Below are 25,938 nucleotides of genomic sequence, written 5' to 3'. Positions count from 1 at the left end.
TGCCTCCCAAGTACCAAGATTATAGGCATCCACCACCATAGCTGGATAAAGCTAGGATCTTAATTAAAAAAAAAAAAAAGGATTCAAAAATCAGCTGTAGCCGGGCGTGGTGGTGCGCACTTGTAATCCCCACACTTGGGAGACTGAGACAAGAGGATGGCACAGGTTCAAAGCCAGCCTCAGCTACTTAGTGAGGCTCTCAGCAACTTAGTGAGACCCTGTTTCCAAATAAAATATGAAATAGGGCTGGGAATATAGCCCGGAGGTAGAAAAGCCCCTGGGTTCCACCCCCAGTACCACAAAAAAAAAAAAAAAAAAACAGCTGTAGGCCAGGCGTGGTAGCACACACCTGTAATCCCAGTACTCTAGAGGCAGAGATAGGAGGATCGTGGTTCGCAGCCAACCTCAGCTATTTAGTGAAGCCCTCCACAACTTAGTGAGACCCTGTTTCAAAACTAAAACTGAAAATTAAGGCTGGGGGTATATCTCAAAGGTAGAATGCCCCTGGGTTCAATCCCAAGTACTGCAAAAAAAAAAAAAAAATTAGCTATACCACTTTCCCCTCTTTTTATCCTTGCTGTTTATAATTTTTAAGACTTTTTATCTCGCCAACCTCTCTTTATTGTTTGAGAAAGTAGCTACCAAAGTATTTTGTAAAGTACAAAAAAATTAGCAATTCTCTTCTGGACCCTAGCAGTAATTATTATACAAATTCTTGCAATGTCAAAAATCCCAAACTGGCCGGGCATGGAGGCACATGCTTGTAATCCCAACATTTTGGAGGCTGAGATAGGAGGATCACAGAAGACAGCCTCAGCTACTACTTAGTGAGGCCCTCTGCAACTCAGTGAGACCCTGTTTCAAATTAAAGACTAAAAAAATATGGCTGGGGGTATAGTTCAGAGGTAGAATGCCCCTGGGTTCCATCCCCAGTACCGCAAAATAAAATAAACACCCAAACTGTGTTACACAAACACAACTAGCTTTAATAGCTTGTGGCTATTAAACAAAGCAGATAAACAAAGCACTCAGGAAATGTTAAATTGAAAGATTAAAAACTTCCCCAGTTTTATACCCTCTTCTGTAAATATCCTAATGTAGAAAAATTACAAATTCACTAATTGGCCAGAAGTGGTAGCGTATGCCTGCAATCCCAGTATTTGGGAGGCCAAGAAAACAGGAGGATTGCAGGTTTAAGGCCAGCCTCAGCAATTGGTGAGACCCCATTTCAAAATAAAAAATAAAATAGGGCTAGGGTGTATAGCTCAGAGTTAAAATACATCTGGTTCAATACCCAGTACAAAAATAATTTTTTTTCCCTATAAGTCTAAGACTAAAAAACACTGCTTACAGAATGGATACCTCTCCTATAAAACTGACACAGCAAAGACAGAGGACAAGAAAGACCGCCATGGTCTTCCTTAAAACTTGCAAAGAATCGAGTTTGAGCCTGACAACTACTTTATTGTTTCTGGAGGAAATGAGTGTTTTACTTTTTGAAATACCACAGTGATTCTTCACTGAAACAGCAATGATTATATAAATACATACACATACAGGAGAGCCAAACTGTGAGCAGGCACACAGTGGAAATACCAAAATTGTTTTCAACCTGTTTTTGAACCACAAATGCTTAATACTCCTAAGAGAAACCAGAATGTAATTCCCAGGAGGGAGCTACGGGTACCACTGCGCACCCTGAGGCTGGCCCATGCTGCCTGCCGCTCAACACTGTCCCGCTCTTCTCCTCAGGGATCCTTTTCACTCACATCCCCTGGTCCTTCCTCTCTAGTCAGCCTCCCCTGCCCACTTTCCCTAGACTCTGGCTGCAGCAGAAAGGGAGACACCACAGCATCCTGAGCCAACTCAATATACATGAAAAGCCTAAACTTTTAGAAGAGAATTTTCATTAGAATAGGAACCATTTGGACTCACTCCTTTTCAGGCCTACTTCCACTGTAAGCAAGCTGTCTTGAGTATAAATATCTAAGAGGCAAAGGTCAACAACTAGGTAGCTGATTTATAACGTGTGACTTCTCTTACTCTTCCAATGAACATTCTTGTCTAATATTCCAGGTCTTCAAAGATTTCATCAAATTCAGAACAAGCCTAGGAGCTAATCATACCAAGAAATAATGCTCGAAACACCTCTTCTACCTGCAAAATAATTTTTGCTGAGTAAAAATAGAAAAAGAAACATTTTTGCTGGGTTGATTTTTTTGTTTTTGTTTTTTTGTGGGGTTTTTTTTGTTTGTTTGTTTGTTTGCGGGTCTGGGGATAGAACCCGGGGCATTTGACCTCCAAGCTACACCCCTGCCCTATTTTTTTTTATTCTTTATTTTGAAACAGGGTCTCACTAAGTTGCAGAGGGCCTCACTAAGTAGCTGAGGCTGTCCCTGAACCGCGATCCTCTGGTCTCAGCCTCCCAAATGCTGGGATTACAAGTATGCGTTACCACACCCAGCTCCTATTTTTTATTCTTTATCTTAAAACAAGGTCTCACTAAGTTGAAAAGAGCCTCACTAAGTAGCTAAGGCTGTCTTCAAACCGTGATTCTCTGGTCTCAGGCTGCCGAATGCTGGGATTACAAGCATGCACCACCATGCCCAGCAAAAAAATAAACTTTTTTTCTTTTTTTTTTTTGGTGGTACTGGGGGTGGAATGCAGAGGCTTTCTACCCCCGGGCTATACACCAGATCTATTTTGTATTTTATTTGGAAACAGGGTCTTCACTAAGTTGTTGAGAGCCTAAGTAGCTGAGGCTGGCTTCGAACCTATGCAATCCTCTGACTTAGCCTCCCAAGCACGAGGATTACAAGTGTGCACCACCACGCCCAGCAAAAGAAACATTTTTTAAATTTACTATTATAATCTTGGCAAGCAGAAAACTTTGTAGGCAGGGAAACACCAAAGTTAGAAACCATAAAGACAGATTTAACCAGATTTGGTATGGCACATTAGTAATCTCAGACTTGGGAGGCCAACACAGGAGGATCGCAGATTCGCAACCAGCCTCAGCAATTTATGGAGACCCATTTTTCAAAACAAAAATAAAAGGGTTGGGAGTGTAGCTCGGCAGTAAAATGTCCTTGGGTTCAATCCACAGTACCAAAAAAAAAATTTTTTTACTAAATAATGAAAGATGCCACAAACAAATTTAAAAAAAAAATGCCTGTGATTATGTGTGGTGGTGCACACATAATCCCAGCATTCTGAAGGCAGAGACAGGAGGATCAAGGTTAGCCTTAGTACTAAGTGAATAGCCTTAGTACTAAGTGAAACCCTTTGCAATTCAGTGAGACCTATTTCAAAATAAAAAAATAAAGCCAGGCGTGGTGGCACACGCTTGTAATCCCAGCACTTGAGAGGATGAGACAGGAGGATCACACAGGTTGAAAGCCAGCCTCAGCTACTTAGACCCTATTTCCAAATAAACTATAAAAAATAGGTCTGGCAGTATAGCCTGGAGGTAGAAAATACCCTGGGTTCTACCCCCAGAACCACACAAAAAAATAATAAAATAAAGAGTAAGCCGGGCATGGTAGCTCACACTTGTAATCCCAGCACTTGGGAGGCTGATACAGGAGGATTGCACAGGTTCGAAGCCAGTGTCAGCTATTTAGTGAGGCTCTCAACAACTTTGTGAGACCCTGTTTCCAAATAAAATATGAAAAAATAGGTCTGGGAGTAGAAATAAAAAAATAAAAACAAAGAATAAAAAATAGGGCTGGGGGTGGAGCTCAAAGATAAAATGCCCCAGGATTCCATCCCCAGAACTGCAAAAAAAAAAAAAAAAAAAAAAATTAAAATAAAATAGAATCAACTAACTTAAAAATATCTACAAGCTGAATGTGGTAGCACATGCTTGTAATCCCAGCTTTTGAGAGGCTGAAACAAGAGGATAGTTTGCGAACAGCCTCAGCTACTTAGGTCCTTTGCAACTGAGTGAGACACTGTTTCAAAATGAAGAATAAAAAACAGGGTTGGGTGTGTTGCTGGAAGTAGAATGCCCCTAGATTCCAACCCCAGTACCAAAAAAAAAAATCTACAAAATATGTAATATATATATGGGTTCCCACAAATTAATAAAAGATAACCCAATAGAAAAATAAATAAAAACTATTAATAGGCAAATTATAAAAGAAATGAAAATAACCAACACACAAAGATGCTCAATTTCACAAATAATAAGCAGTTATTGCTAAAATTAAAACTTAGCTGGGCGTGGTGGCGCACGTTTGTAATCCCAGCATTCGGGAGGCTGAGACCGGAGCATCGCGGTTCGTGGCCAGCCTCAGCTACTCAGTGAGGCCCTCTGCAACTTCGTGAGACCCTGTTTCAAAATAAAGAATAAAAAAATAGGGCAGCAAGTGTAGCTCGGAGGTTGAATGACCCTGGGTTCCATCCCAGACCTGCAAAAAAAAAACTTAAATCAGATATAGTGACGCACCCCTATAATCTCAGTACTTGGGAGTCTGAGACAAGAGGATCACAGGTTCAAGACCAGCCTCAACAACCTAGCAAGACCCTCAGCAACACAGCAAGACCATTTCAAAACAACAACAACAACAACAAAATAGAAAAAGGACTAGAGTGTAGCTCAAAGGTAGAATGCCTCTGGATTCAAACCTAGAATCACACAAAAAAAGTAAATAAAATAAAATAGGACAGGGGTATAGCTCAGAGGTAGAATGGCACTGGCTTAAATCCCTAGGACTACAAAAAATAAATAAACAAATAAGGCTGGGGATATAATTCAAGATAGAATGGCCTTAGGTTCAATCTTAATACAAAAAAAAAAGTCAAAGCTGACATAACCTTCCTGGAAAAAAAAATCCAGCAATATTTATCAAAATTGCAAATGTAGCCAGACACAGTAGCATATAAATGTAGTACCAGCTACTTAAGAAGCAAAATTTTAAACATGCATATACACTTTGTCCCTGTAATATTATTTCTTTTACTTTTTTTTTTTTTTTTTTTTTTTGCAGGTCTGGGAATGGAACCCAGGGGCATTCAACCTCCGAGCTATACCCTCTGCCCTATTTGTTATTCTTTATTTTGAAACAGGGTCTCACAAAGTTGCAGAGGGCCTCACTAAGTAGCTAAGGCTGCCTGTGAACGGTGATCCTCCCGTCTCAGCGTCCGGAATGCTGGGATTACAAGCCGTGCGCCACCACGCCCAGCTTTCTTTTACATTTCTTGGGGACAGAAACAGAGCAGTGATTATTAAACAAACAGGTCAGTTCTAGTATGACAGAGAGTCAGGCAAACATCACACAAAACAAATTTAGCAGAAATAATTAAATTTTTCATGCTTTACTTAAAACTGGACATAGATTTATGTCTTTTGATAATACTATAAGGTAAATAGTGCAAATAATATCAGAATATATACATGTGTGAATGAAATGAATGGTTAAATCAGACAAACACAATCTTTCTGAGAGTTTCGCCACTTCCTAAGGGACACCTGGGATGAGCCCCTCATTTCCTTGTCCCTTGGTCACATAATGCCAATTGCATCACTGGATCCCTGTGAGGACGAGCAGTGGCATACCAGAGCCTCTGGAACAGAAACCGGCCCTAACTCTGACTCTCTAACTTGGTTTTCAACTGAGCGTGACTGCCTCCTCGAGGAGCTCTTGCAGCTCTAGGGACTAGAAAAGCAGACACTCCACATTAGCAGTATGCCCTTCCCTGCCCATCACCCTGATGAATCTCATCCTTTTGTGATACAGGCAAGCTCCGCACCAGGAACTTGGGACCCAAAGTGGGCATTCCTTCATGAAAAAAATGTCCTCGCAAATCCACCTGCAAACAAATGGATATATGAAGACAAACAGAATACACTGCTAAAGCAGAGCCAAGCACAAGGCTATGGGCACACCAGGAGGAGCAGCTGACAGTACCTGGGAATCACACCTGAACTGGGCCTTCACATGATACTCAGAGAAATTAAGACTGAAGACATTTCTACAAGTTCCGTATGGCAGGCTTCTCTATCTTACCACCATATCTCACTCAAGTACGGGGCCTCCACCCCAGATATGTATATGCTTAATTAATATTCAATGAACACCTGAGTGGTTATTCCTGGAGTTGCTCACCTTCAAATCACACCTGGGTTCAGAAAGACTCCTGATTATGTAAAATGAAATTAACGATAGATTTGGTTTTTTTGCTTTTACAGTATTAACCCAGAACCTCAAAATGCTAGGGAAGCACAGGACTACATCCCTGCTCCATTTCTTTCTTTTTTTTTTTTTTTCTTTCTTCTTCTCATTTTATTTTGAAATAGAATCTGGCTAAGTCGCCCAGGTTGGCCTTGAACTTGAGATCTTCCTGCCTCAGGCTCCTACATAGCTGGAACTACAGGTGTGGATCTGAGTTGTTTTTAAAGATTCTGTTTGGTGGCCCACGCTTTTCATCCCAGTATTGGGAGGCTGAGACAGGAAGGATCACAGGTCACGGCCAGCCTCAGCTGCTTAGTGAGGCCCTCCACAATTTAGTGAGACCCTGTTTCAAAACAAAGAATAAAAGATAGGGCTGAAGGTGTAGCTCGGATGTACAATGCCTGTGTTCAATCCCCAGTACCACAAAAAAAGTATCTTTATTTTTAAGACTGTGTGTTTGGGCTGCAGCCTCCTCAGCCAGGCCCTCTGCTTCTACCTTCCCCTGACCATGGACATCCAGCAAACCACATGAGACCCAGGCCTCCCTCCCTGAAAATGCCTGAGCAGGGCAGGAGTGCCTGCATTCGAGAAGATGGGCTTGCTGGGGGAGGGACACTGTAAAGGACAAAGTGCCACCTGCAACTCATAAAGCTGAAGCAGAAGAAAACATGGAGGAAGAAAAGACACGAAGAAGAGAAAAAAAAGACAGACGAGCTATTAGGTGAGGAGGTAAGTGACCTAAGAACTTACACTAAAGGTGTACCTGAGGCAGATACACATGCCCCTCAAGAAGTGCTGGGTAGCCCATAATCCGTACTTTAGAGGCAGACAGGAGGACTGCAGGTTTGAGGACTGCAAATAGTGAGACTCTCATTAATCTAGCAAGACAGTGTTTGAAAATACAATTTAAAAATAGGGCTGAGCTGCCGGGCGCGGTGGCGCACGCTTGTAATCCCCGCGCTTGGGAGGCGGAGACAGGAGGATCGCGCAGGTTCGAAGCCGGCGAAAGAGACCCTGTTTCCAAAATATAAAAATAGGTCTGGGAGTGTAGCCCGGAAGTAGAAGGGCTTCCAGGAACCCCAGTACCACCAAAATAAATAAATAAATAAGGCTGAGAATGTAGCTTGGAGGTAGAATGTCCTTGGATTCAATCCCAGTGTCCCCCCCCCCAAAAAAAAATGGGCTATATAGCCTGTAGTCCCAGTTCTTGGGAGGCTGAGACAAGAGGATCACAAGTTCAAGGATAGCCTCAGCAACTTAGCAAGACGCTGTTTCAAAAATAAATAATTACAGTTGGGGGTGTAGCTCAGAGGTTCCACAGCCCTAAATGATGAACTACAGAACCCCACCGACTTATTCAGACCCTACCAAACTTCCTCCTCAGTCAGCCATTCCATATGCCGAGAGCCAGTGTCTTCCAACCACAGATGTTGAATGCTGCTCTCTGAGACTGTGACAGAGCCGCTGAAATGCTCCCCAATGCAGCTCAGCTCACAGGCGGCAAGTGAAAGCACTGGGACTTCTGGGTCAGGGACGGGGCAGCCCGTGCCCTTCCCATGCCCCTGATCTGGATTCTGACGGTGCTGGCGCAAGGCTGAAACAAGCTAACAGAAAGGCCTCAGACCACAGAACACTGGAGAAAGCACAAGCAGATCTGTGAGCCTTGAGGCCAACGGAGAGAAAGGGTTAAGAACAGAGGGCTGGAGAAGAGAGAGCCCACGGAGAGGAGGCGGCCAGATGACAGAGGAGCTGAGGCCCTCCCCGGCTGGCCTTCCTGGAGGAGGGCCTGCAGGGGGAAAAGCGGGCCTGGAATGGCAGGAATGCCTGGCTTGGACAGAGTTGAGTGAGGCAGAGGTTCTCAGAGATACAGGAGCCAGCTCTGGTGGCCTTCCAGGATGTGGCCCAGAACCTGGCAAGGATGTCAAAATACCTCAGCAACCCGAAGGTTATGAATCTCATCAGTAAACTGTCAGCCAGATTTGGAGGTAAAACATAATGCCCTTCTGACAAAGCCCTTCCAGAAGGAAATGCAACCTAGATTACCTACTGGTCGTCACAGTAACACAAACCAGTGCCCCTCGCACCCTCTCGTCCTCTTATGGCAACAGCTGGGTGTTCTGCAGCTGACCCACCCCTCGCGCCCACGCAGCTGAAGTTCTTCAGTGTTTTACCATTAGGCCACTCATTCTCATGCTTTCCTACTAGGAATTACAAACTTTAAACACTTTTTAAAACTTAAAGTAAAAAGAGTGCTAATTCTTAGATTTGAAAAGAGTATGTATTAAAAGAATCTTTAAGCCAGGGGCGGTGGTGCATGCCTGTAATCCCAGTACTTGGGAGGCTCAGGAGGATTGCAGGTTCAAAGCCGCCCTCAATAATTCAGGAAGACCCTCAGCAACTTATCAAGACCCTGTTTTAAAATTAAAAAAGGAGCCAGGCGTGGTGGCGCACGCTTGTAATCCCAGCATCTAGGAGGCTGAGACAGGAGGAGCATGGTTCACGGATAGTCTCAGCTACTTAGTGAGGCTTTTGCAACTCAGTGAGACTCTGTTTCAAAATAAATAAAAAATAAAGCTGGAAGTATAGCTTGGAAGTAGATTGCCCCTGGGATCCATCTCCAGTACTGAAAAAAATAAATAAATAAATAAAAAGGGCTGGTGTGTTTAGCTCAGAGGTAGAATGCACCTGGATTCAATCCCCAGTACCAAAAAAAGAGAGAAAAAAATTAAGAAAATATTAAATTAGGCAGGCATGGTGGAGCACACTTGTAATCCCAGTATGTGGCTGAGACAGGAGGACTTCAGGTTTGCCACCAGCCTTGGCAATTTAGTGAGGCCCTATTTCAAAATAAAGAATAAAAAACAAGGCTGGGGATTTAGCTTGAAGGTAGAATGCTCCTGGATACAACACCCAGTAACACACACACACACACACACACACACACACACACACACACGTATATGTATAATGACTATAAAAAATACTTTCATTTTTAGTAGGATACTTCCTCTTTCTCAAAATTTGTTTTTAGTCAAACAAATGACCTTTTTTAGAAACCAGAAATATCTCTATATACAAAATTGCTATTACTGACACAGCAAAGTGTAGCACCTGCCTCAAGAGCTCCCTAAGGAAAACAACCGTGCAATCTCTCAACAGTGTGTCAGGTTCCAGGGCCTACGTGACTCCATTCACTCACTCTCTTGCTCATTCAGAAATCCTGGGAGCATTCTGTGGGCCAAGAGCTATTCACTGCTTGGGATAAACAAACAAGCAAAGATTCTGTTCCCATGGAGCTTTAATTCTACTTTCTGCTCTTAATCTTTCTGGCTTTAGAAAACAAAGCTGAACATAGGAAATCAAGAACAGATGGAAAACAGCACAGCACAGGAACAGAAATGGGGACTAGAAACCGCTCCCACTCCACTAGCATCTACTCAGCATCTGAGAAACTCCTTCCAAGACAATGGAAAGACCCACTGCCATTCCTGTGTCCAAAGGATGCGAAGACTCTAAGACACACTTAGCACCATAAAGCTTTAGCCCTCTCAACTAAATTCTGTATCACAGAACTTTCCAGATACCCAATCCAAAAATGCAAACCAACACTGGCAAAATTAAGCAGAAAATAGAAATAACTACCTAATATGGGTTTAAAACAATAAGTTTTCCTTTCAGACTTGCATAACTGGGTAACAACAATGTAAGACTGATTATGCCCAGTTGATGGTTTATTTCAGAATCCTGGCATTTTCACCAGAACACAATGCTGACTGTGTTTACTCATCCAGAAGTCAACTTTTCACAACTGACTTCTGATCCAAAGTCAAACTTAAACTACTTGAAAAGCCCACCAGGTGTGTGTGCATGCATGTCACTCTCATTGTGAGCTACATTATGACAGAGGACTATAACCCACCAATGAAGTGTTATAAAAGAAAAAGAAACTTGAACGAACACAAAAATTCAGTTCAAACCAAAAACACACATAGGTTCTCTAAGCTACTGTATTATCACGCTTTTTTTTTTTTTTTTTTTTTTTTTGCGCGGTACTGGGGATGGAACCCTGGTGCATTCTACCCCCAAGCTACACCCCCAGCCCAACTTTTTTATTCTTTATTTTGAAACAGGGTCTCACTGAGTTGCAAAGGGCCTCACTAAGTAGCTGAGGCTGGCTTTGAACTTGTGCAATCCTCCTGTCTCAGCCTCCCAAGCGCAGGGATTACAAGCATGTGCCACCACGCCCAGATTCATGCCACATTTTAATATTTATAAATAAAGTCATTCAGAAAGGAGTAAAGATGTTTTCACACCAGCAACTTTTACCTTCTAGCTGACTTACTGAAAATACAAAGTTTATTTGCATTTACTCATCAAATATTTACAGATGTACCATGTAGAACACAGTATACAACAGTTCTCTATCATTGTTGCCCCATGATATAGTATTTCACTGCAATTAGTTCTGTGATACAGTACTCTATTATATAGTATATAGGTTACTGAAGCAAACTGTCGATAACAAGTTAAAATATGCCACTATAAGCCACGCCTGGGGGCGCATGCTTGTAATCCCAGCATTCAGGAGGCTAAGACCAGAGAATTGTGGTTTACGGACAGCATCAGCTACTTAGTGAGGCCCTGTTTCAAAATTAAAGAATAAAAAATAGGGCTGGGTGTAGCTCAGAGGTAGAATGCCCCTGGGTTCCATCCCCAGTACCCCCCCCCCAAAAAAGCCATAATGAGCCCTGCATGTTTATCATTCCAGTACTTGGGAGCTGAGACAGGAGGATCATGGGTTCACAGCCAGCTTCAGCAACTTAGTGACGCTCTCAATAATGAGACCCTGTTTCAAAATACAAAATAAAATAGGGCTGGAGGTGTAGCTTGAAGGTAGAACGCCCCTGGATTCGATCCTCAACACAAAAAATAAAGTTGTTTTTAAATGCCACCTTTAAACCAGGCGTGGTGGTGCACGCTTGTAATCCCAGCATTCAAGAGGCAGAGACAGGAGGATGGCGGTTCGCAGACAGCCTTGCTACTTAGGCCCTTTGCAACCCAGTGAGACCCTGTTTCAATATAAACTGAAATAGGGTTGGGGGTGTGGCTCAGAAGTAGAATGTCTCTGGGTTCCATCCCCAGTTCCACACACACACCAAAAAAGGCCACAATGTGTACAAAGGAATCAAAATAGTCTTCTACTAGTATACCAGTAGTGTTTATGCTTTCATAGATCTGATATATGTAATGAACATTTTCCCCAGAAATATGCAAACATGCACATAAAGCTTTATATGCAGGGTGGAAGATGTGCTCAGAGGTGCAGCACTTGCCTACTATGTGCAAAGCCCTGGGTTCAATACCCGGGGGAAAAACTGAAACTCAGTATGCAACTTAGGAGTTTGCCCCAAAAGTCTACCATGAACCCCAAGTTAAAAACTTTTGATCCACACTCATCCTGTGTAAGCTAACTTACAAAAACATACAACTGAAATTTTATACACTATTATCTCCCAAACCTTCCCTCTCCACTCCAGACATCCTCTGAGTTTGTCTGTCAGATATATCTCTGTCAAATGCACAAACGTATTTCTGAACTCTTAATTTACAAAACTAAACTTGTGTTCTGCTGAAATGTGCTCTGTCCCTTTATCCCCATCTCCACAGCAGCATCACCCTTCACCAACGGGAACACAGGCACCGTGCTTCCTCCTCACGCTGCCCCACCAGCATCTCAGTTCACCTGCCTCATCCTCCAAATACCACCGTCATCCCCCTCCAGGCCTGCTGCCTCGGCCCAAGATCAGCACTTCATTTACTTACTTATTTAACAAACCCTCATACAGGATTTACTCTGTACCATGCAATGACTTAAGCATTTAAATCATCAACTTATTAATCCACATCACGACCCTATGAAGTTGTTAACCCCATTTCACAGGTGAGAAAACTAAGAATGCTGAGACATTCTCTAACACAATTTTTTTTTTTGGGGGGGGTACTAGGGATTGAACCTAGGGGCTTCTTTCTACCTCTTAGCCACACCCCCAGCCTATTTCATTCTTTATTTTGAAACAAGGTCTGACTTACAGAGAGCCTCACTTAGGTGCTGAGGCTGTGAACCTGCAATCTTCCTGTCTCAGCCCCCCAGGTACTAGGATTACAGCATGTGCCACCACACCCAGCTGAAGTTTTGAAATTTAAGGTGCACTTAAATATAAGAAAAAGACTTCTTAGACTTCTCACGTTTTCCTATTTTAAGATATAACTAACAATTCTACAACACTATTACAGAAAAACTTTGTGTATCAAATACCCCAAATATGTTAATACACATATGCCAAAACAAAGTACCTGACTAGTCAAACACACATGCACACCAAAAAAAAAAAAAAAAATCAGGATTTGTTTTGTCTTTAGCCTATACCAAATGTTTCTTAGTTAGCTGGTTGCAAATCTATGAATACAACTAAAGATGAAAACTTTTTTTTTTTTTGCAACAAACACTAACTCCACAGAAATGAGCTACCCATAATGACCTTTAGCTTTACAAAGTCAAAGTAGAAAACCTGATATATATGATATATATTTATTTTAAAAGTACAACCAAACAGCTCTAGTTACATTTTTTCACTGCTAATCTGCTTGAGTAAATAAAAGTTGTATTTGCCTATGAAAAAGGTGAGGAGAAAGCATATCATGTCACTTTTTTCACTGATCTTTAAAGAGTACAGGATTTGCTGCGCATGGTAGCACATTGTAATCCCACACATAGGAGGCTGAAAAAAGAGGATCACAGGTTCAAGGACAGTCTCGGCAACATGGTGAGACCTTCAGCAACTTAGCGAGACCCTGTTTCAAAGTACAAAAAAAGAGGGGAGGAGGGTGGGGTATAGCTTGAAGGTAGTAGGCCCCTGCATTCAATCCCCAGTACCAAAAAATTATATAGATATTTTATTTGCTACTCTCATAACAAAGAAGCGAAACCAGTGTGTAATATTTTGGCAACCACCACTTTGCATAAAATCTTGTGGGTTTTTTTTTGTATTGGGGCTTGAACTCAGGGGCATTCTCCCTCTTGGTTACACCCCCAGTCCTTTTTATTTTGAAACAGGGTCTCGCTAGGTGACTGAGGTTAGCCTCGTTCCTGCAATACTCCTGGTCTCAGTCTCCCAACTACTGGAATTACAGGAATGTGCCACTATGCCCAGCTATGTAATATTTTTAATAGCACAATTCATAAGCAGAAATTATTGACACATATCACAAAATCTATCCAAATGTAAAAATATTTTATCTTAGCCAGGCATGGTGGCACACACTTATAATCCCAGCATTTGGGAGGCTGAGACAGGAGGATCATGGTTCGTGGACAGCCTAAACTACTTAGTGAGGCCTTTTGCAACTCAGTGAGACCCTGTTTCAAAATAAAGAACCAAAAAATAGGGCTGGGGGTATAGCTTGGAGGTGGAATGCCCCTGGGTTCCATTCCGAGTACCAAAAAAAATTTATCTTAAAAACCAGTAAATGCAAAACTGTATTTCTGACTATACAATGATGTAACTAGTGGTAGCAAAACAGAAAATGTATGAGACAATTTTAATAATTTTACAGTACTTTATATTAGGACCATGTACTTTGGAAACAAAATGTAAGCTTTTAGAAGACTTTCCTCCTAAGATCAGAATAAAGACAAGATGTCCACTCTTGCCATCTGGATTCAACATTGTGGAGGTTCTAGCAAAAACAATTAAGTAAATGTCCAGTATGCTGCACTTACCTATAATCCCCCGCTACATGGGAGGCTGAGGCAAGAGGATGGCAAGTTCCAGATGAGAATCTATCTTGAAGTGATGTGATTTTGTGTGTGTGGGGGGGGGGGGGGAGTAGTGGAGTTTAAACTCAGGAGTGCTCTAACTCAGCTACACCCCCAGCCTTATTTTTATTTTGGAACAGGGTCTCACTAAGTTGCTAAGGGCCTCACTAAATTGATGAGGCTGGCCTTGAACCTGCTCTCCTCCTATCTCAGCCTCCCAAGTACTGGGATCACAAGCATGCACCACCACACCCAACATTAAAAGAACATTTTAAAAGGGCTCTGGATGTAGCTCCGTTGTAGAGTGGTTGTCTCACATGTGTGAGGCCCTGGGTTTCATCCTCAATACCACAAAGAAAGGGAGAGGGTAAGGCAAGAAAATGAAATAAAGGGCACCTAGATTATACACAAAGTAAAACTTTTCAGATGGAAAAAAAAATCTTACATATAGTGGCTGAATATAGGGCTCAGTGGTAGAATGCTTGCCTAGCACACTTAAGGCTTTGGATTTGATCCCTAGCACTACACGCCCACATAGAAATCTTTTAGTTTAGAATAAAAAGGGCTAGGAGTATAGGAGTATCCTAGAGGTAGGATATCCCTGGGTTCAATCCATAGTACAAAAAAAAAAAAAAAGGGAAGGGATAACAATAACAACCAACCGTATTTCTACACTCTTACACAAACAATCCAAAAGTGAAGTTAAGAAAACAATTCCAAGGCCTGGAAATATAGCTCAGTGGTAGGGCATTTGCCTAGCATGCACAAGATCCTGGGCTTGATCTCCATCTTTGCCCAAAAAGAAACAGGGGAAAGAAGAAAAAAAATCCCATTTAAAATATTATCAAGCCAAATGTGGTGGTGCATACCTGTAAACCCAGTACTTGGGAGGCTAAGACAGGAGAATCACAGATTCAAGGCCAGCCTCAGCAACTTAGTAAGTCTCTCCGCAACCTAGCAAGACACTTTCAAAACAAAAAAGGGCTAGGGGTAAACCAGGTGTGGTGGCACACGCATGTAATCCCAGCATTTGAAAGGTTGAAACCAGCCTCAGCTACTTAATGAGGCCCTTTGAAACTCAGTGAGACCCTGTTTCAAAATAAAGAATAAAAAATAGGGTTGGGCCGGGCATGGTGGCGTATGCTTGTAATCCCAGCATTCGGTAGGCTGAGACCAGAGGATCGCGGTTCGTGGACAGCCTCAGCTACTTAGTGAGGCCCTCCACAACTTAGTAAGATCCTGCTTCAAAATAAAGATTATAAAATAGGGTAGGGGGTGTAGAGCAGAGGTCAAATGCCTCTAGGTTCCATCCCCAGACCCACCAAAAAAAAAAAATTGGGTTGGGCATGTAGCTCGGAGGTAGAATGCCCCTGGATTCTATCCCCAGTCCCGCAAAAAAATAAAGGGGAGGGCTGTGGGTGTAGCTCAGAGGTAAACTGATTCAATCCTCAGCATTACAAAACTAAATAATTAAGATTAAATTGTATCAAAAAGAACAAATCAACTGGGCGTGCTGGCACACACTTGTAATCCCAATACTTAGGAGGCTGAGAAGGGAGACTGCGTGGGTTCAAAGCCAGCTTCAGATACTCAGCACTTGTAGTGAGACCCTGTTTTCAAATAAAAATATAAAATAGGTCTGTGAGTGTAGCCCGGAGGTAGAAGGCTCCTGGGTTCCATTCCCAGTACCACAAAAAAAAAAGAACAAATTACTTAGGAATATATTTAATAAAATTAGTATAAAACCTGTACTCTGAAAACTGCAAAATATTGCTCAGTGCTAGATGGCTTATTTAGCATGCACAAAGCCCTGGAGGTTTCAATCTCCAGTACAGGGAATGGGGGGAACAAATTAAAGATGTAAATAAACCAGGGTGGCAGCACAAGCTTGTAATCCCAGTATTTGGGAGGTTAAGACAGGAGGATTACAGGTTCACACCCAGCTCAGTAACTTAGTGAGGCCATATACTATGTAGTGAGATGTTTCAAAATAAAAGAATAAAATAGGGCTGGAGATACATCTCAGAGGTGGAATGCCCCTGGGTTCCATTCCCAGTACCACAAAAAAAAAAAAAAGACCTAAATAGAAAGACATCCCATGTTCATGGATCAGCTGGCAATATTCCTTAAATTGATCTATAGATTCCACACATTCACTATCAAAATCCCAAATGATTTTGCCGATTCAAAATTCATATAGAAATTATTTTTACCAAAGCCTGCCGCGGGGCAAGGCCAGGTCTGGAGCCAGCAAGACCAGGCCCAGAGCCTGTTGTGCGGCAGGCCTGGAACTGGGGCCTGCTCCAAAGAAAAGGCCCAGCAGGTTTCTTCAACTGTGTGGCCAGGAAGCACTAGAAGCTGCAGCTGCCTCACCTAATCTCTCAGCAGATTTCTAGACCCAAGTGACCTCTATTTTAAAAAAACTGGTTGTGAGTGGCTCATTCTGTCAGTTACTCACCTTCTAGCTTTCAGGTTTTCAGTAAGTGGAAATAAGTGTGGAGAAATAGAAGCTCTAATACATTGTTGGTGGGATTGCAAGTTGGTGCAACCACTTTGGAGGACAGTATAGAAGATCCTCAGAAGGAAAATGAACTTACCATATGATCCAGCAATACCACCTCTGGGTATGTACCAAAAAGAATGACAACCAAAAACCAAACTAATGCGTGAACAACCATGTTCACAGCTGCACAGTTCACCATTGCCAAACTGTGGAACCAGCCAAGATGTCCTTCAACAGATGAGATTTCAAAACTATGGGATATGTACACAATAGAATTTTGCCCAGCCATAAGGGAGAACAAAATTATGTCATTTACAGTGAAATGTCAAAAAAAAAAAAAAATCAGATGCTTTTCTTAGTGTGCAAAATATTAGGGAGAAATGGGTAACAGAAGGAACTCTAGATGAAGAAGGGACCCTGTAGAGGAGCAATTGAGGTGACATACCTGAGGGGATAAGAGGGAGGATAAGGGCAACTCTTTAAAGCACATGATGTACTTAAACATCAAACAGGAATCCAAGCATGGGTAGGAGGGAGGAGGAGGGAAGGGGTTCGAGATTGGGTAGGGGCTGATTGGGTGATATGTGCAAGTATACCTCCACAAGTTTTTTTATCCCATTGAGATGTATGACTACAATGCACCAATAAAAATTTATTTAAAAAAAAAAAAAGAAGCTGGGCGTGGTGGCGCATACTTGCAATTTCAGCATTCAGGAGGCTGAGACCAGATGATCGCGTTTCATGGACAGCCTCACCTATTTAGTGAGGCCCTCTGCAACTTAGTGAGACCCTGTTTCAAAACTAAAGAATAAAAACATATGGCAGGGGATGTAGCTTGGAGGTCAAACGACCCTGAATTCTATCCCCAGACCCACAAAAAGAAAAAATTATTTTTAAAGTGTGTGTGTGTGTGTGTGTGTGTGTGTGTGTGTGTATGTGTGTGTGTGTGTGTATGTGTGTGTGTTACTGTGAAATGAACCCAGGGGTGTTCTACCACTTAGCTACACCCCCAGCCCCTATTTTATTTATTTTTTTTTTTTTTTTTTACAGTACTGGGGATGGAACCCAAGGGCATTCTAACCCCAAGCTACACTCCCAGCCCTATTTTTTATTATTTTATTTTTGAAACAGATTCTCACTGAGATGCAAAGAGCCTCACTAAGTACCCGAGGCTGTCTGTGAACCCAGATCCTCCTGTCTCAGCCTCCCAAATGCTGGGGTTACAAGCATGTGCGACCATGCCCGACTCCCTATTTTATTTTTATTTGGAAACAGGGTCTCGCTGGGTTGATGAAAGTCTCTACTTGCTGAGACTGTCCTTGAACCTGCAATCCTCCTGTCTCAGCCTCTCAAATACTAGGATTACAAGTGTGTACTACCACACCCAGCTCAAAATAATCTTGATAAAGTTGGAAGACTCATTCTTCCTGATTTCAAAAGTTATTACACAGTCACAATAAGAAAAACAGTGTGTTGGCCGGGCATGGTGGGGCATGCATGTAATCCCAGCGCTTGGGAGGCTGAGACAGGAGGACTGTGTAGGTTCAAAGCCAGCCTCAGCTACTTAGTGAGGCTCTCAGCAACTTAGTGAGACCCTGTTTCCAAATAAAGTATAAAATAGGTCTGGAGTATATCCCAGACGTAGAAAAGGCCCTGGGTTCTTTCCACAGTACCACCAAAAAAAAAAAAAAAAAAATGTGAGCCAGGCATGGTGGTACAGGCTTATAATCCTAGTACTTGGAAGGCTGAGACAGGAGGATCGCAGGTTTACAGCCAACCTCAGCTACTTAGTGAGGTACTTCTGCAAATCAGTAAGACCCTGTTTCAAAATTTAAAAAGTAGGAATGGGGTATAGCTCGGAGGTAGAATGCCCCAATGTTCAAACCCCAGTACTGCCAAAAAAAAAAAAAAAAAAACTGTGTTAAGTCAGGCATGGTGGCACATACATGTAATCCCAGTATTTGAGAGGCTGAGACAGTAGGATCTCAGGTTCATGGCCAGCCTCATATATTTAGTGAGACCCTCCACAACTTATTGAGATAAAGAGTAAAAATAGGGCTGGAGGTGTAGCTCAGAGGTAGAATGCCCCTGGGTTCAATCCCCAGTACAGCAACAAAACAAAAAAAAAAAAACAAAAAAAACAGGGCTGGGGGTGTAGCTCGCAGGTAGAATGTTCCTGGGTTCAATCTCCAGTACCACAAAAAAAAAAAAAAAAAAAAGAAAGAAAAAGTGTGTTGCAGTCTTAGTATAGATATATAAATCAATGGAGTAGAACCAATTTTGGACAAAGGAACCTAGACAATTCACTGAGGAATGAACAGTCTGCAAGTAATGGTGCTCAGGCAAATAGATACACACGTGGAGAAGAGTAAACTTGAACCTCTATACTTCACACCCCAAGCAAAACTAAGAGAGGAAATCTGAGAGGTCAGTACGGGACTCAGTGACTAAATACTAGTATAGAAGACCAATCAATATTAAAATAGGATCACACAACTATTTTAGAGGAGCAAAAATTTCACAAAGTAAACTATGATGTGAAAGGTAGTCCCCTAGAAGGCAATGAAGCAGACCAGACAGCAATCAATGTAGACTGAGAGTGCTCCAAAACGTTTCATGTGCATCTACTTTGATCTTACGAATATTTTCAACAATTACACCAGCCAATTCGTTATATATGTTGATATGTGTGTGTGTGTGTGTGTGTGTGTGTGTGTGTGTGTGTTACTGAGGATGGGACTCAGGGGCATTCTATGTGTGAGTTATACCTCCAGCCCTACTTCTTATTTTTATTTTCAAACTAGAGTCTCACTAGGTTGATGAAAGTCTCACTACTTGCTCAGGCTGTCCTGAAACTTGCAATCAAGTACTGGGATTACAAACATGCGCCACCACACCACCTTGTTTTTGTTTTTTATACTAAGGATTGAATCCAGTGGCATTCTATCCCTGAGCTATACCCCTACTCTTTATTTTGAAACAGGATCTAACTAGGTTGCTGACCTCCTAAATACTAGCATTATAAGTTATCATACTGGCTGATTTATTTAAAATAGCAACTCCTGGGTTTAATTCGTATCATGTGCAAATGATTAAATCTCATTAGCAATTTAAATTGTTTACATGACTCCTTTTATATTCCTCTTATATTTTATTTCATTTCTATACCTTTAATAGGTAGTATATTCACATGGTTTAAAACTTAAAAGGGTGAAGTCTCCCTTTTCCCCTCTCAAATACTTCCCATCTCTGGAGGTAATAAACTTTGCTAGTTCCTTGTATACCTTTTGAGAGATTTATAGCTTAACAACTATTTCATATTGGGTATTAAGTTTTCTCCTTTCTCTAATGGCTACACGGTATTTCATTTTGTGGATACAGTATTTCATTCCTTGATTATAACTTCTGATTGTAAAACAGCTGGGGGAAAGCTGTTAACCTTCCCTCTATAAATGCACTTCAGAAGATGGGTGAATCCCCTAAAATGGTATGCTATGTGTCAAATGCATTTCTCTGGGCAGAAAATTTGCATACCATTCACCACATTTATCAAAGGGAACTGTGACCCAAACAGAAGAACTACTGACCTAGAATTTGTGCACAGGTATCCAATAAAAATGTGTGGAATAGAATTTTAGTCTAGGATTTTGCTAGAATTTTTTGTACTAGATACTGAACAGCTAAATTAAATACCAATGTAATACAAAACTCTTAACTACTTTCTAGAATCTTGTCCCATTAGCAAACAGTAAAACTGTCTAATTTGACCATTTCTTTTCTGCAAAGAGGTTTGATTTTAGCCAGGTGTAATGGCACACTCTTGTAATCTCTGCATTTGAGAGGCTGAGACAGGAGGATCGCAGTTCGCGGAGAACCTCTGCTACTTAGTGAAGCCCTTTTCAACTTAGTGAGACCGTTTCAAAATAAAGAATAAAAAATATGGCTGGGGGTGTAACTCAGAGGTAGAATGCCCCTGGGTTCCATTTCCAGTACCACAAAAAAAAAAAGAGGTTTGATATGCATCTGTGCCATGAATATGAATACTAAATAAAGAAAAGAACCAAAACTCAAAGTAGCTGAATGAGCCGGGCCTGGCGGCCATGCTTGTAATCCCAATATCTGGAAGGCTGAGACAGAAGGATCACAGGTTTGCAGCCTGCCTCAGCCACTTGGTAAGACCCTCCACAACTTAGTGAGACCCTGTTTCAAAAATAAAGAATAACGCCGGGCGTGGTGGCGCACGCTTGGGAGGTGGAAACAGGAGGATCGCACTGGTTCGGAGCCAGCCTCGCTGGCTTAAGAGACCCTGTTTCCAAATTAAAAATATATATAAAATAGGTCTGGGAGTGTAACCCGGAGGTAGAAGGGCTTCCAGGAACCCCATACCACCACCAAAAAAAAAAAAGAAGAACAAAATAGGGCTGGGGTGTAGCTCGGAGGTAGAATGCCCTGGGTTTAATCCCCAGTCCTGCAAAAAAAAAAAAAAAAAAAAAAAAAAGCAGCTGAATAACCAAATAAGCTATTATTTACTGTAATTGACATTAGTCTTACCTATGATGCCCCTTAAAACTATGTGGTGAGGCCGGGCGTGGTGCTGCATGCTTGTAATTCCAACTCTTGAATGGCTGAGACAGAAGGATCACACAGGTTCGAAGCCAGCCTCAGCTACTTAGTGAGGCTCTCAGCAATTTAGTGAGGCCCTGTTTCCAAATAAAACATAAAATAGGTCTGGGAGTATAGCCCGGGACTCTGGGTTCCACCCCCAGTACCACCAAAAAAAAAAAAACTATGTGGCGAGCCAGGCATGGTGTCACATGCTTGTAATCCTAATACTTGGGAGGCTGCGACAAGAGGATCACAGGTTTGAGGACAGCCTCAGCAAGTATTAAGACTCTCATCAACCTATTTATTTCCAAATAAAAATAAAATCAGGCTGGGGGAGCCGGGCGTAGCGGCGCACACTTGTAATCCCAGCATTTGGGATACTGAGACTAGAGGATAGCGGTTCGCGGACAGCCTCAGCTACTTAGTGAGGCCCTTCGCAACTCAGTGAGACCCTGTTTCAAAATAAAGAATAAAAAATTGGGCAAGGGGTGTAGCTCGAAGGTCAAATGGCTCTGGGTTCCATCCAGACCCACAAAAATAAAAAAAATCAGGCTGGGGGTGCAGCTCTGAGGAAGAATGACCCTGGATTCAATCTCCAATACCACACACACACACAAAAAAAAAAAAAAAAAAAAAAAAAAAAAAAAATCCATGTGGCTTTCCATTTAGTCTTTTCTGAGAAAACAGGTCATTGTAGAATCCCTATTACATGCCATGCTCCAGAATTATTTAATCATCTCACCCTCCCTTTTTAAGTTTTTACAGGTAAGGAAATAATGGCTAAAAGTGATTAAAGCTAAGCCACTTACTTGCCCAACATCATATAACTACTGAAATATACTAATATATGCTAAACCATTAAAACTAAAACATCACCCTATCCTTTACCTTCAAGACTCCAAATCTCACCAACTTTCTATAATACCATGGTGCCTGAGCCCCACAACATAATGCTCATAGCTGGATGTGGTAGCACACGCTTGTAATCCCAGTACTTTGGAGGCTGAGACAGAAGGATCACAGGTTTGAGGACAGCCTCAGCAAATAGAAATTCTCATTAACCTAGTGAGGCCCTGTTTCAAAATAAATTTTTAAAAATGTAATGACCATTTTAGGCAGGAAGTAATAATCTATAGTCAAAAACACCTGGTCCTAATTCTAGTTCAACCATCTAGTTGTTTTATGACAAGATATATAAAAGTGCCTTTACCATTTGTAAAATTGGACTGCTCTGGGTTGAAAAAAAGGTATTTAGTTGGACACAGTGGCACATATCTGTGATCCCAGTACTTGGGAGGCTGAGACAGAAGGATCCCATGTTGGAGGCCAGCATCAGCCATGTGGCTTGGGAGGCTCTGTGGGCCTGGTGCAGATGGGCGCGTCTGGAATGCAGGGTGGGGGAGGCCAGAGCTTGGTGCTGAGTGCGGAGGAGAGCGGAGGCACTGGAAGGGGCCACACTCAGGCGCTAGGCACACAACTGCCCTCTCAGTGACCTAGTTAAGACCCAGTTTCAAAGCAAAAAATAAAAAGGGCTGGAGGTGTAGCTCAGAAGTAGAATGCCCTTCAATTCAATACCCAGCAACACACACACACACACACACACACACACGCACATCAAAAGCAAACAGCTATGACCTGATGATGATTGGTCCAGGGTCCACCATCACATCTGGCTCATTTTATTCTTCTTTTAGAAGAGAAAACAAAGGCTGCAAAGTTTCCCAACTTCACATAATGCTAAAATGCTGTCATTCTGACAAGCTGAAGAATAACTTTAAAACATATCTGAAGCCAGGTAAGGTGGCACAGGCCTGTAATCCCAGTACCCGAGAGGCTGAGACTGGAGAATCGCAGGTTTCAGGACAGCCTAAGATAGTGAGATTCTTATCAGTCTAGTGTGATTCTGCTTCAAAATAAGAAAATTGGGCTTGGGAGAGCGTAGCTTTAAGGTAGAATGCCTCCTCTGGGTTCAATCCCCAGTTCCACATGCACACACACAAAAAAATATTTGTATCTGAAAGCCAGGCTTGGTGCGTGCTTGTAATCCCAGTCCTTGGGTGGCTGAGACAAGAGGATCCCGGCTTAGAAACCTGCCTCAACAATTTAGTAAGGCTCTCAGCAACTTAGAGAGACCCTGTTTCCAAATAAAAAAATAAAAATGGTCTGAGGGTATATCTCAGGGGTAGAATACTGGTGGGTTCCATCCCCCCCAGGGGGAGGGGTACATCTGAACCAGGCCTGGTGGCACAGGCCTGTAATCCTACTACTTGGGAGGCTAAAACAAGAGGACTGCAGGTTCAAAGCCAGCCTCAGCAACTTAGTGAGGCTGGTAGCAAATTAGCGAGACCCTGTTTCAAAATAAGTAAAATAGAGCTAGGGGTGTAGAGGTAAAATACCCCTGGGCTCAATCCCCAGCACCACAAGCACACACAAAAAAGAAGTAACTTCTGTCTGAGGAGTGCACAGTGACACATGCCTGTAATCCCAGTAATTAGGAGGCTTGGATAGAAAGATCCTAGGTTCTAGACCAGCCTCAGCAATTTAGTGAGGCACTCAACAGACCCTGTTTCAAAATTTAAAAATAAGGAATGGAGATGTACCTTGGAGGAAGAATCCTCCTAGGTTGAATCCCCAGTAACAAAAAAAAAGTATATCTGATTATTAAGTATCTTCTGGTGTAATGGAACATCTTACTTTGTCCTTTCAAAATTAAGAAATATTTCAAATACATTTTATCCACTGCCATACCATGATGTCTCTCTTGCAAGCTGTTTTTTCACTTTCAATATGTTTAAATGTTCTACATAGAACTCCACACTCAAGTTTGGGTTTTTAAGATTATGTTTTAACATATAAGAGATGACAGCTGTCAAACACTACACATCTGTTGCTACTCGCTCCCCCCACCCCGTGGTAAACCGTGTCACCAGTTTAACGCCTACGAACTCATCTAAACAAAATAAAACATCTTCCCCATGCCATCCGGTCTCAAAACGGCTGTTGCGTGTTTTAGGGGAGCTGCTAATCGTCAAAGTGGAAGGTCCGAGAAAACTTTTTTCTAAGAAAAAAAAAGTTTCTTGTATTTTTCTTCCTCATAGCCCAAAGCTTGAAATCAGTGCTTTAGGAAGAACTCCAACAGGGTTGGAGCAACGCGGAACAGGAAAATAACGCGGCATCCCCAAAACCATCCTTACTTTTCCTTCCTCCATCCCCCAAAAAATGGAAAAAGCGTGCAAGCGCCGCGTAGCAGCGAGGCCCCGCGCACGAGCCGACGTGGGGAGCTGCGGCCCGCGGCCGAGGGCAGCGGTGCGCCCAGCGCCCCAGCGCGGCCCCTGCGAGCGCCTCCGCTCCCCTCGGCACCGGCGCCCGCCTCCCCCACCCCGCATGCCAGACGCGCCCTCCGCGCCCGGCCGCCGCGCCTCGCAAGCCCCCGCGCCGCACGGCTCCCCAGGGGCTCACCATCGCAGCCCCAGGACTCGGGAGCGGGCGGGCGGGCCGGCCGGCTGCGGATCCGTTAGCGGGACTCGGGGGCCATTGGCGCCAACAACTTCTCCCGCGAAGTGGAAGAAGCGCAGGCAGCGTCGCAGGCGCGATGACGTCAGAAGCGCGCGCTTCCCCTCGGCCCCGCCCCGAAGTGCCGCGCGGCCCTCGCGAGGGGTCACGGGACCGCGAGCCGAGCGCGGGATTGCGTCCTGGGATTTTGGCGGGGACGCCCAAGACCGAGACCGGAGATGGGTTTCCCGGCGAGGCCGCGTGCCCAGATCCCTCCCGATCTCACCTCTGGAGGGCACGCGGCTCTGCGGCAGCTTTCAAAAATTGTCGATAAGGTCGGGCGTGGTGGCGCACGCTTGTAATCCCAGCATTTGGGAGGCTGAGACGGGAGGATCGAGATTTGCAGACAGCCTCAGCTACTTAGCAAGGCCCTTTGCAACTCAATGAGACCCTGTTTCAAAAATAAAAAGACTGAAAAATAGGGCTGGGCTGTAGCTCGGAGGTAGAATGCCCCTGGGTTCCATCTCCAGTACCGCGAAATACACACACACACACACACACACACACACACACACACACACACACACATATGGCTGGGAGTGTCTCTTGGAGGTAGAATGCCCCTGGGTTCCAACTCCAGTAACGCAAAAATAAAATAAAAATGAGGCCGAAACAAATTATTGAGTCTAACTGTTCCACAGATACCAGACTACAGATGTAACTCAGTGGTAGAGTGGTTTGTTGAGCATGCCCATGGCTCTAGATTCTCTCCCTAGTACTTAAAAGAAAAAGCCGGGAGTGGTGGCGCACACTTGTAATCCCAGCATTCTGGAGACTGAGGCCGGAGGATCGTGGTTCGCAGACAGCCTCAGCTACTTAGTGAGGCCCTCCGCAACTCAGTAAGACCCGGTTTCAAAATAAAGAATAAAAAAAAAAATAGGGCAGGGAGTGTAGCTCAAAGGTAGAATGCCCCTGGGTTCCACCCCCAGACACCCCCCCAAAAAAAATGTCATGATTGTCCACACTTGTAATTTCAGTACATGGGAGTCAGAGACAGGAGGATCAGTTTGCAGCCAGCCTCAGCAACTTAATGAAGTCTTGTTTCCAAATAAAAAAATAAATAGGTCTGGGGTATAGCTTGGAGGTAGAACACCCCTGGATTCAATCCCCAGTACCAAAAACGAAATATAGCTTGGAGGTAGAACACCCCTGGATTCAATCCCCAGTACCAAAAACGAAATATATATATATATATATATATATATATATATATATATATGTGTGTGTGTGTGTGTGTGTGTGTGTGTGTGTGTGTGTGTGTATGAATGTATATATGTATATGTATA

General features: G+C 43.0%; 1 protein-coding gene across 1 annotated transcript in view; it reads right to left on the bottom strand.

Moving 5' to 3' along the window:
• RFC1 (replication factor C subunit 1) overlaps positions 1–9,406 on the bottom strand; it is a gene marked incomplete at both ends in the record, with an annotated part of 74,392 nt that extends 64,986 nt beyond the window's left edge. Inside the window, 6 exons of the mRNA XM_080697255.1 lie at positions 1,462–1,520; positions 5,712–5,814; positions 6,111–6,123; positions 7,545–7,770; positions 8,261–8,374; positions 9,376–9,406. Of these exons, the coding sequence (XP_080553381.1) occupies positions 1,462–1,520; positions 5,712–5,814; positions 6,111–6,123; positions 7,545–7,770; positions 8,261–8,374; positions 9,376–9,406 (546 nt within the window). The remainder of the gene's footprint in view (positions 1–1,461; positions 1,521–5,711; positions 5,815–6,110; positions 6,124–7,544; positions 7,771–8,260; positions 8,375–9,375) is intronic.
• Between the last annotated feature and the right edge of the window lie 16,532 nt (positions 9,407–25,938).

Source organism: Muscardinus avellanarius (genome assembly GCF_963383645.1).
Source record: "Muscardinus avellanarius genome assembly, chromosome: 6".
Taxonomy (NCBI): domain Eukaryota; kingdom Metazoa; phylum Chordata; class Mammalia; order Rodentia; family Gliridae; genus Muscardinus; species Muscardinus avellanarius.
The sequence above is the reverse complement of the archived record's forward strand: the minus strand, read 5'-3'. Positions and strand labels throughout refer to the sequence as shown.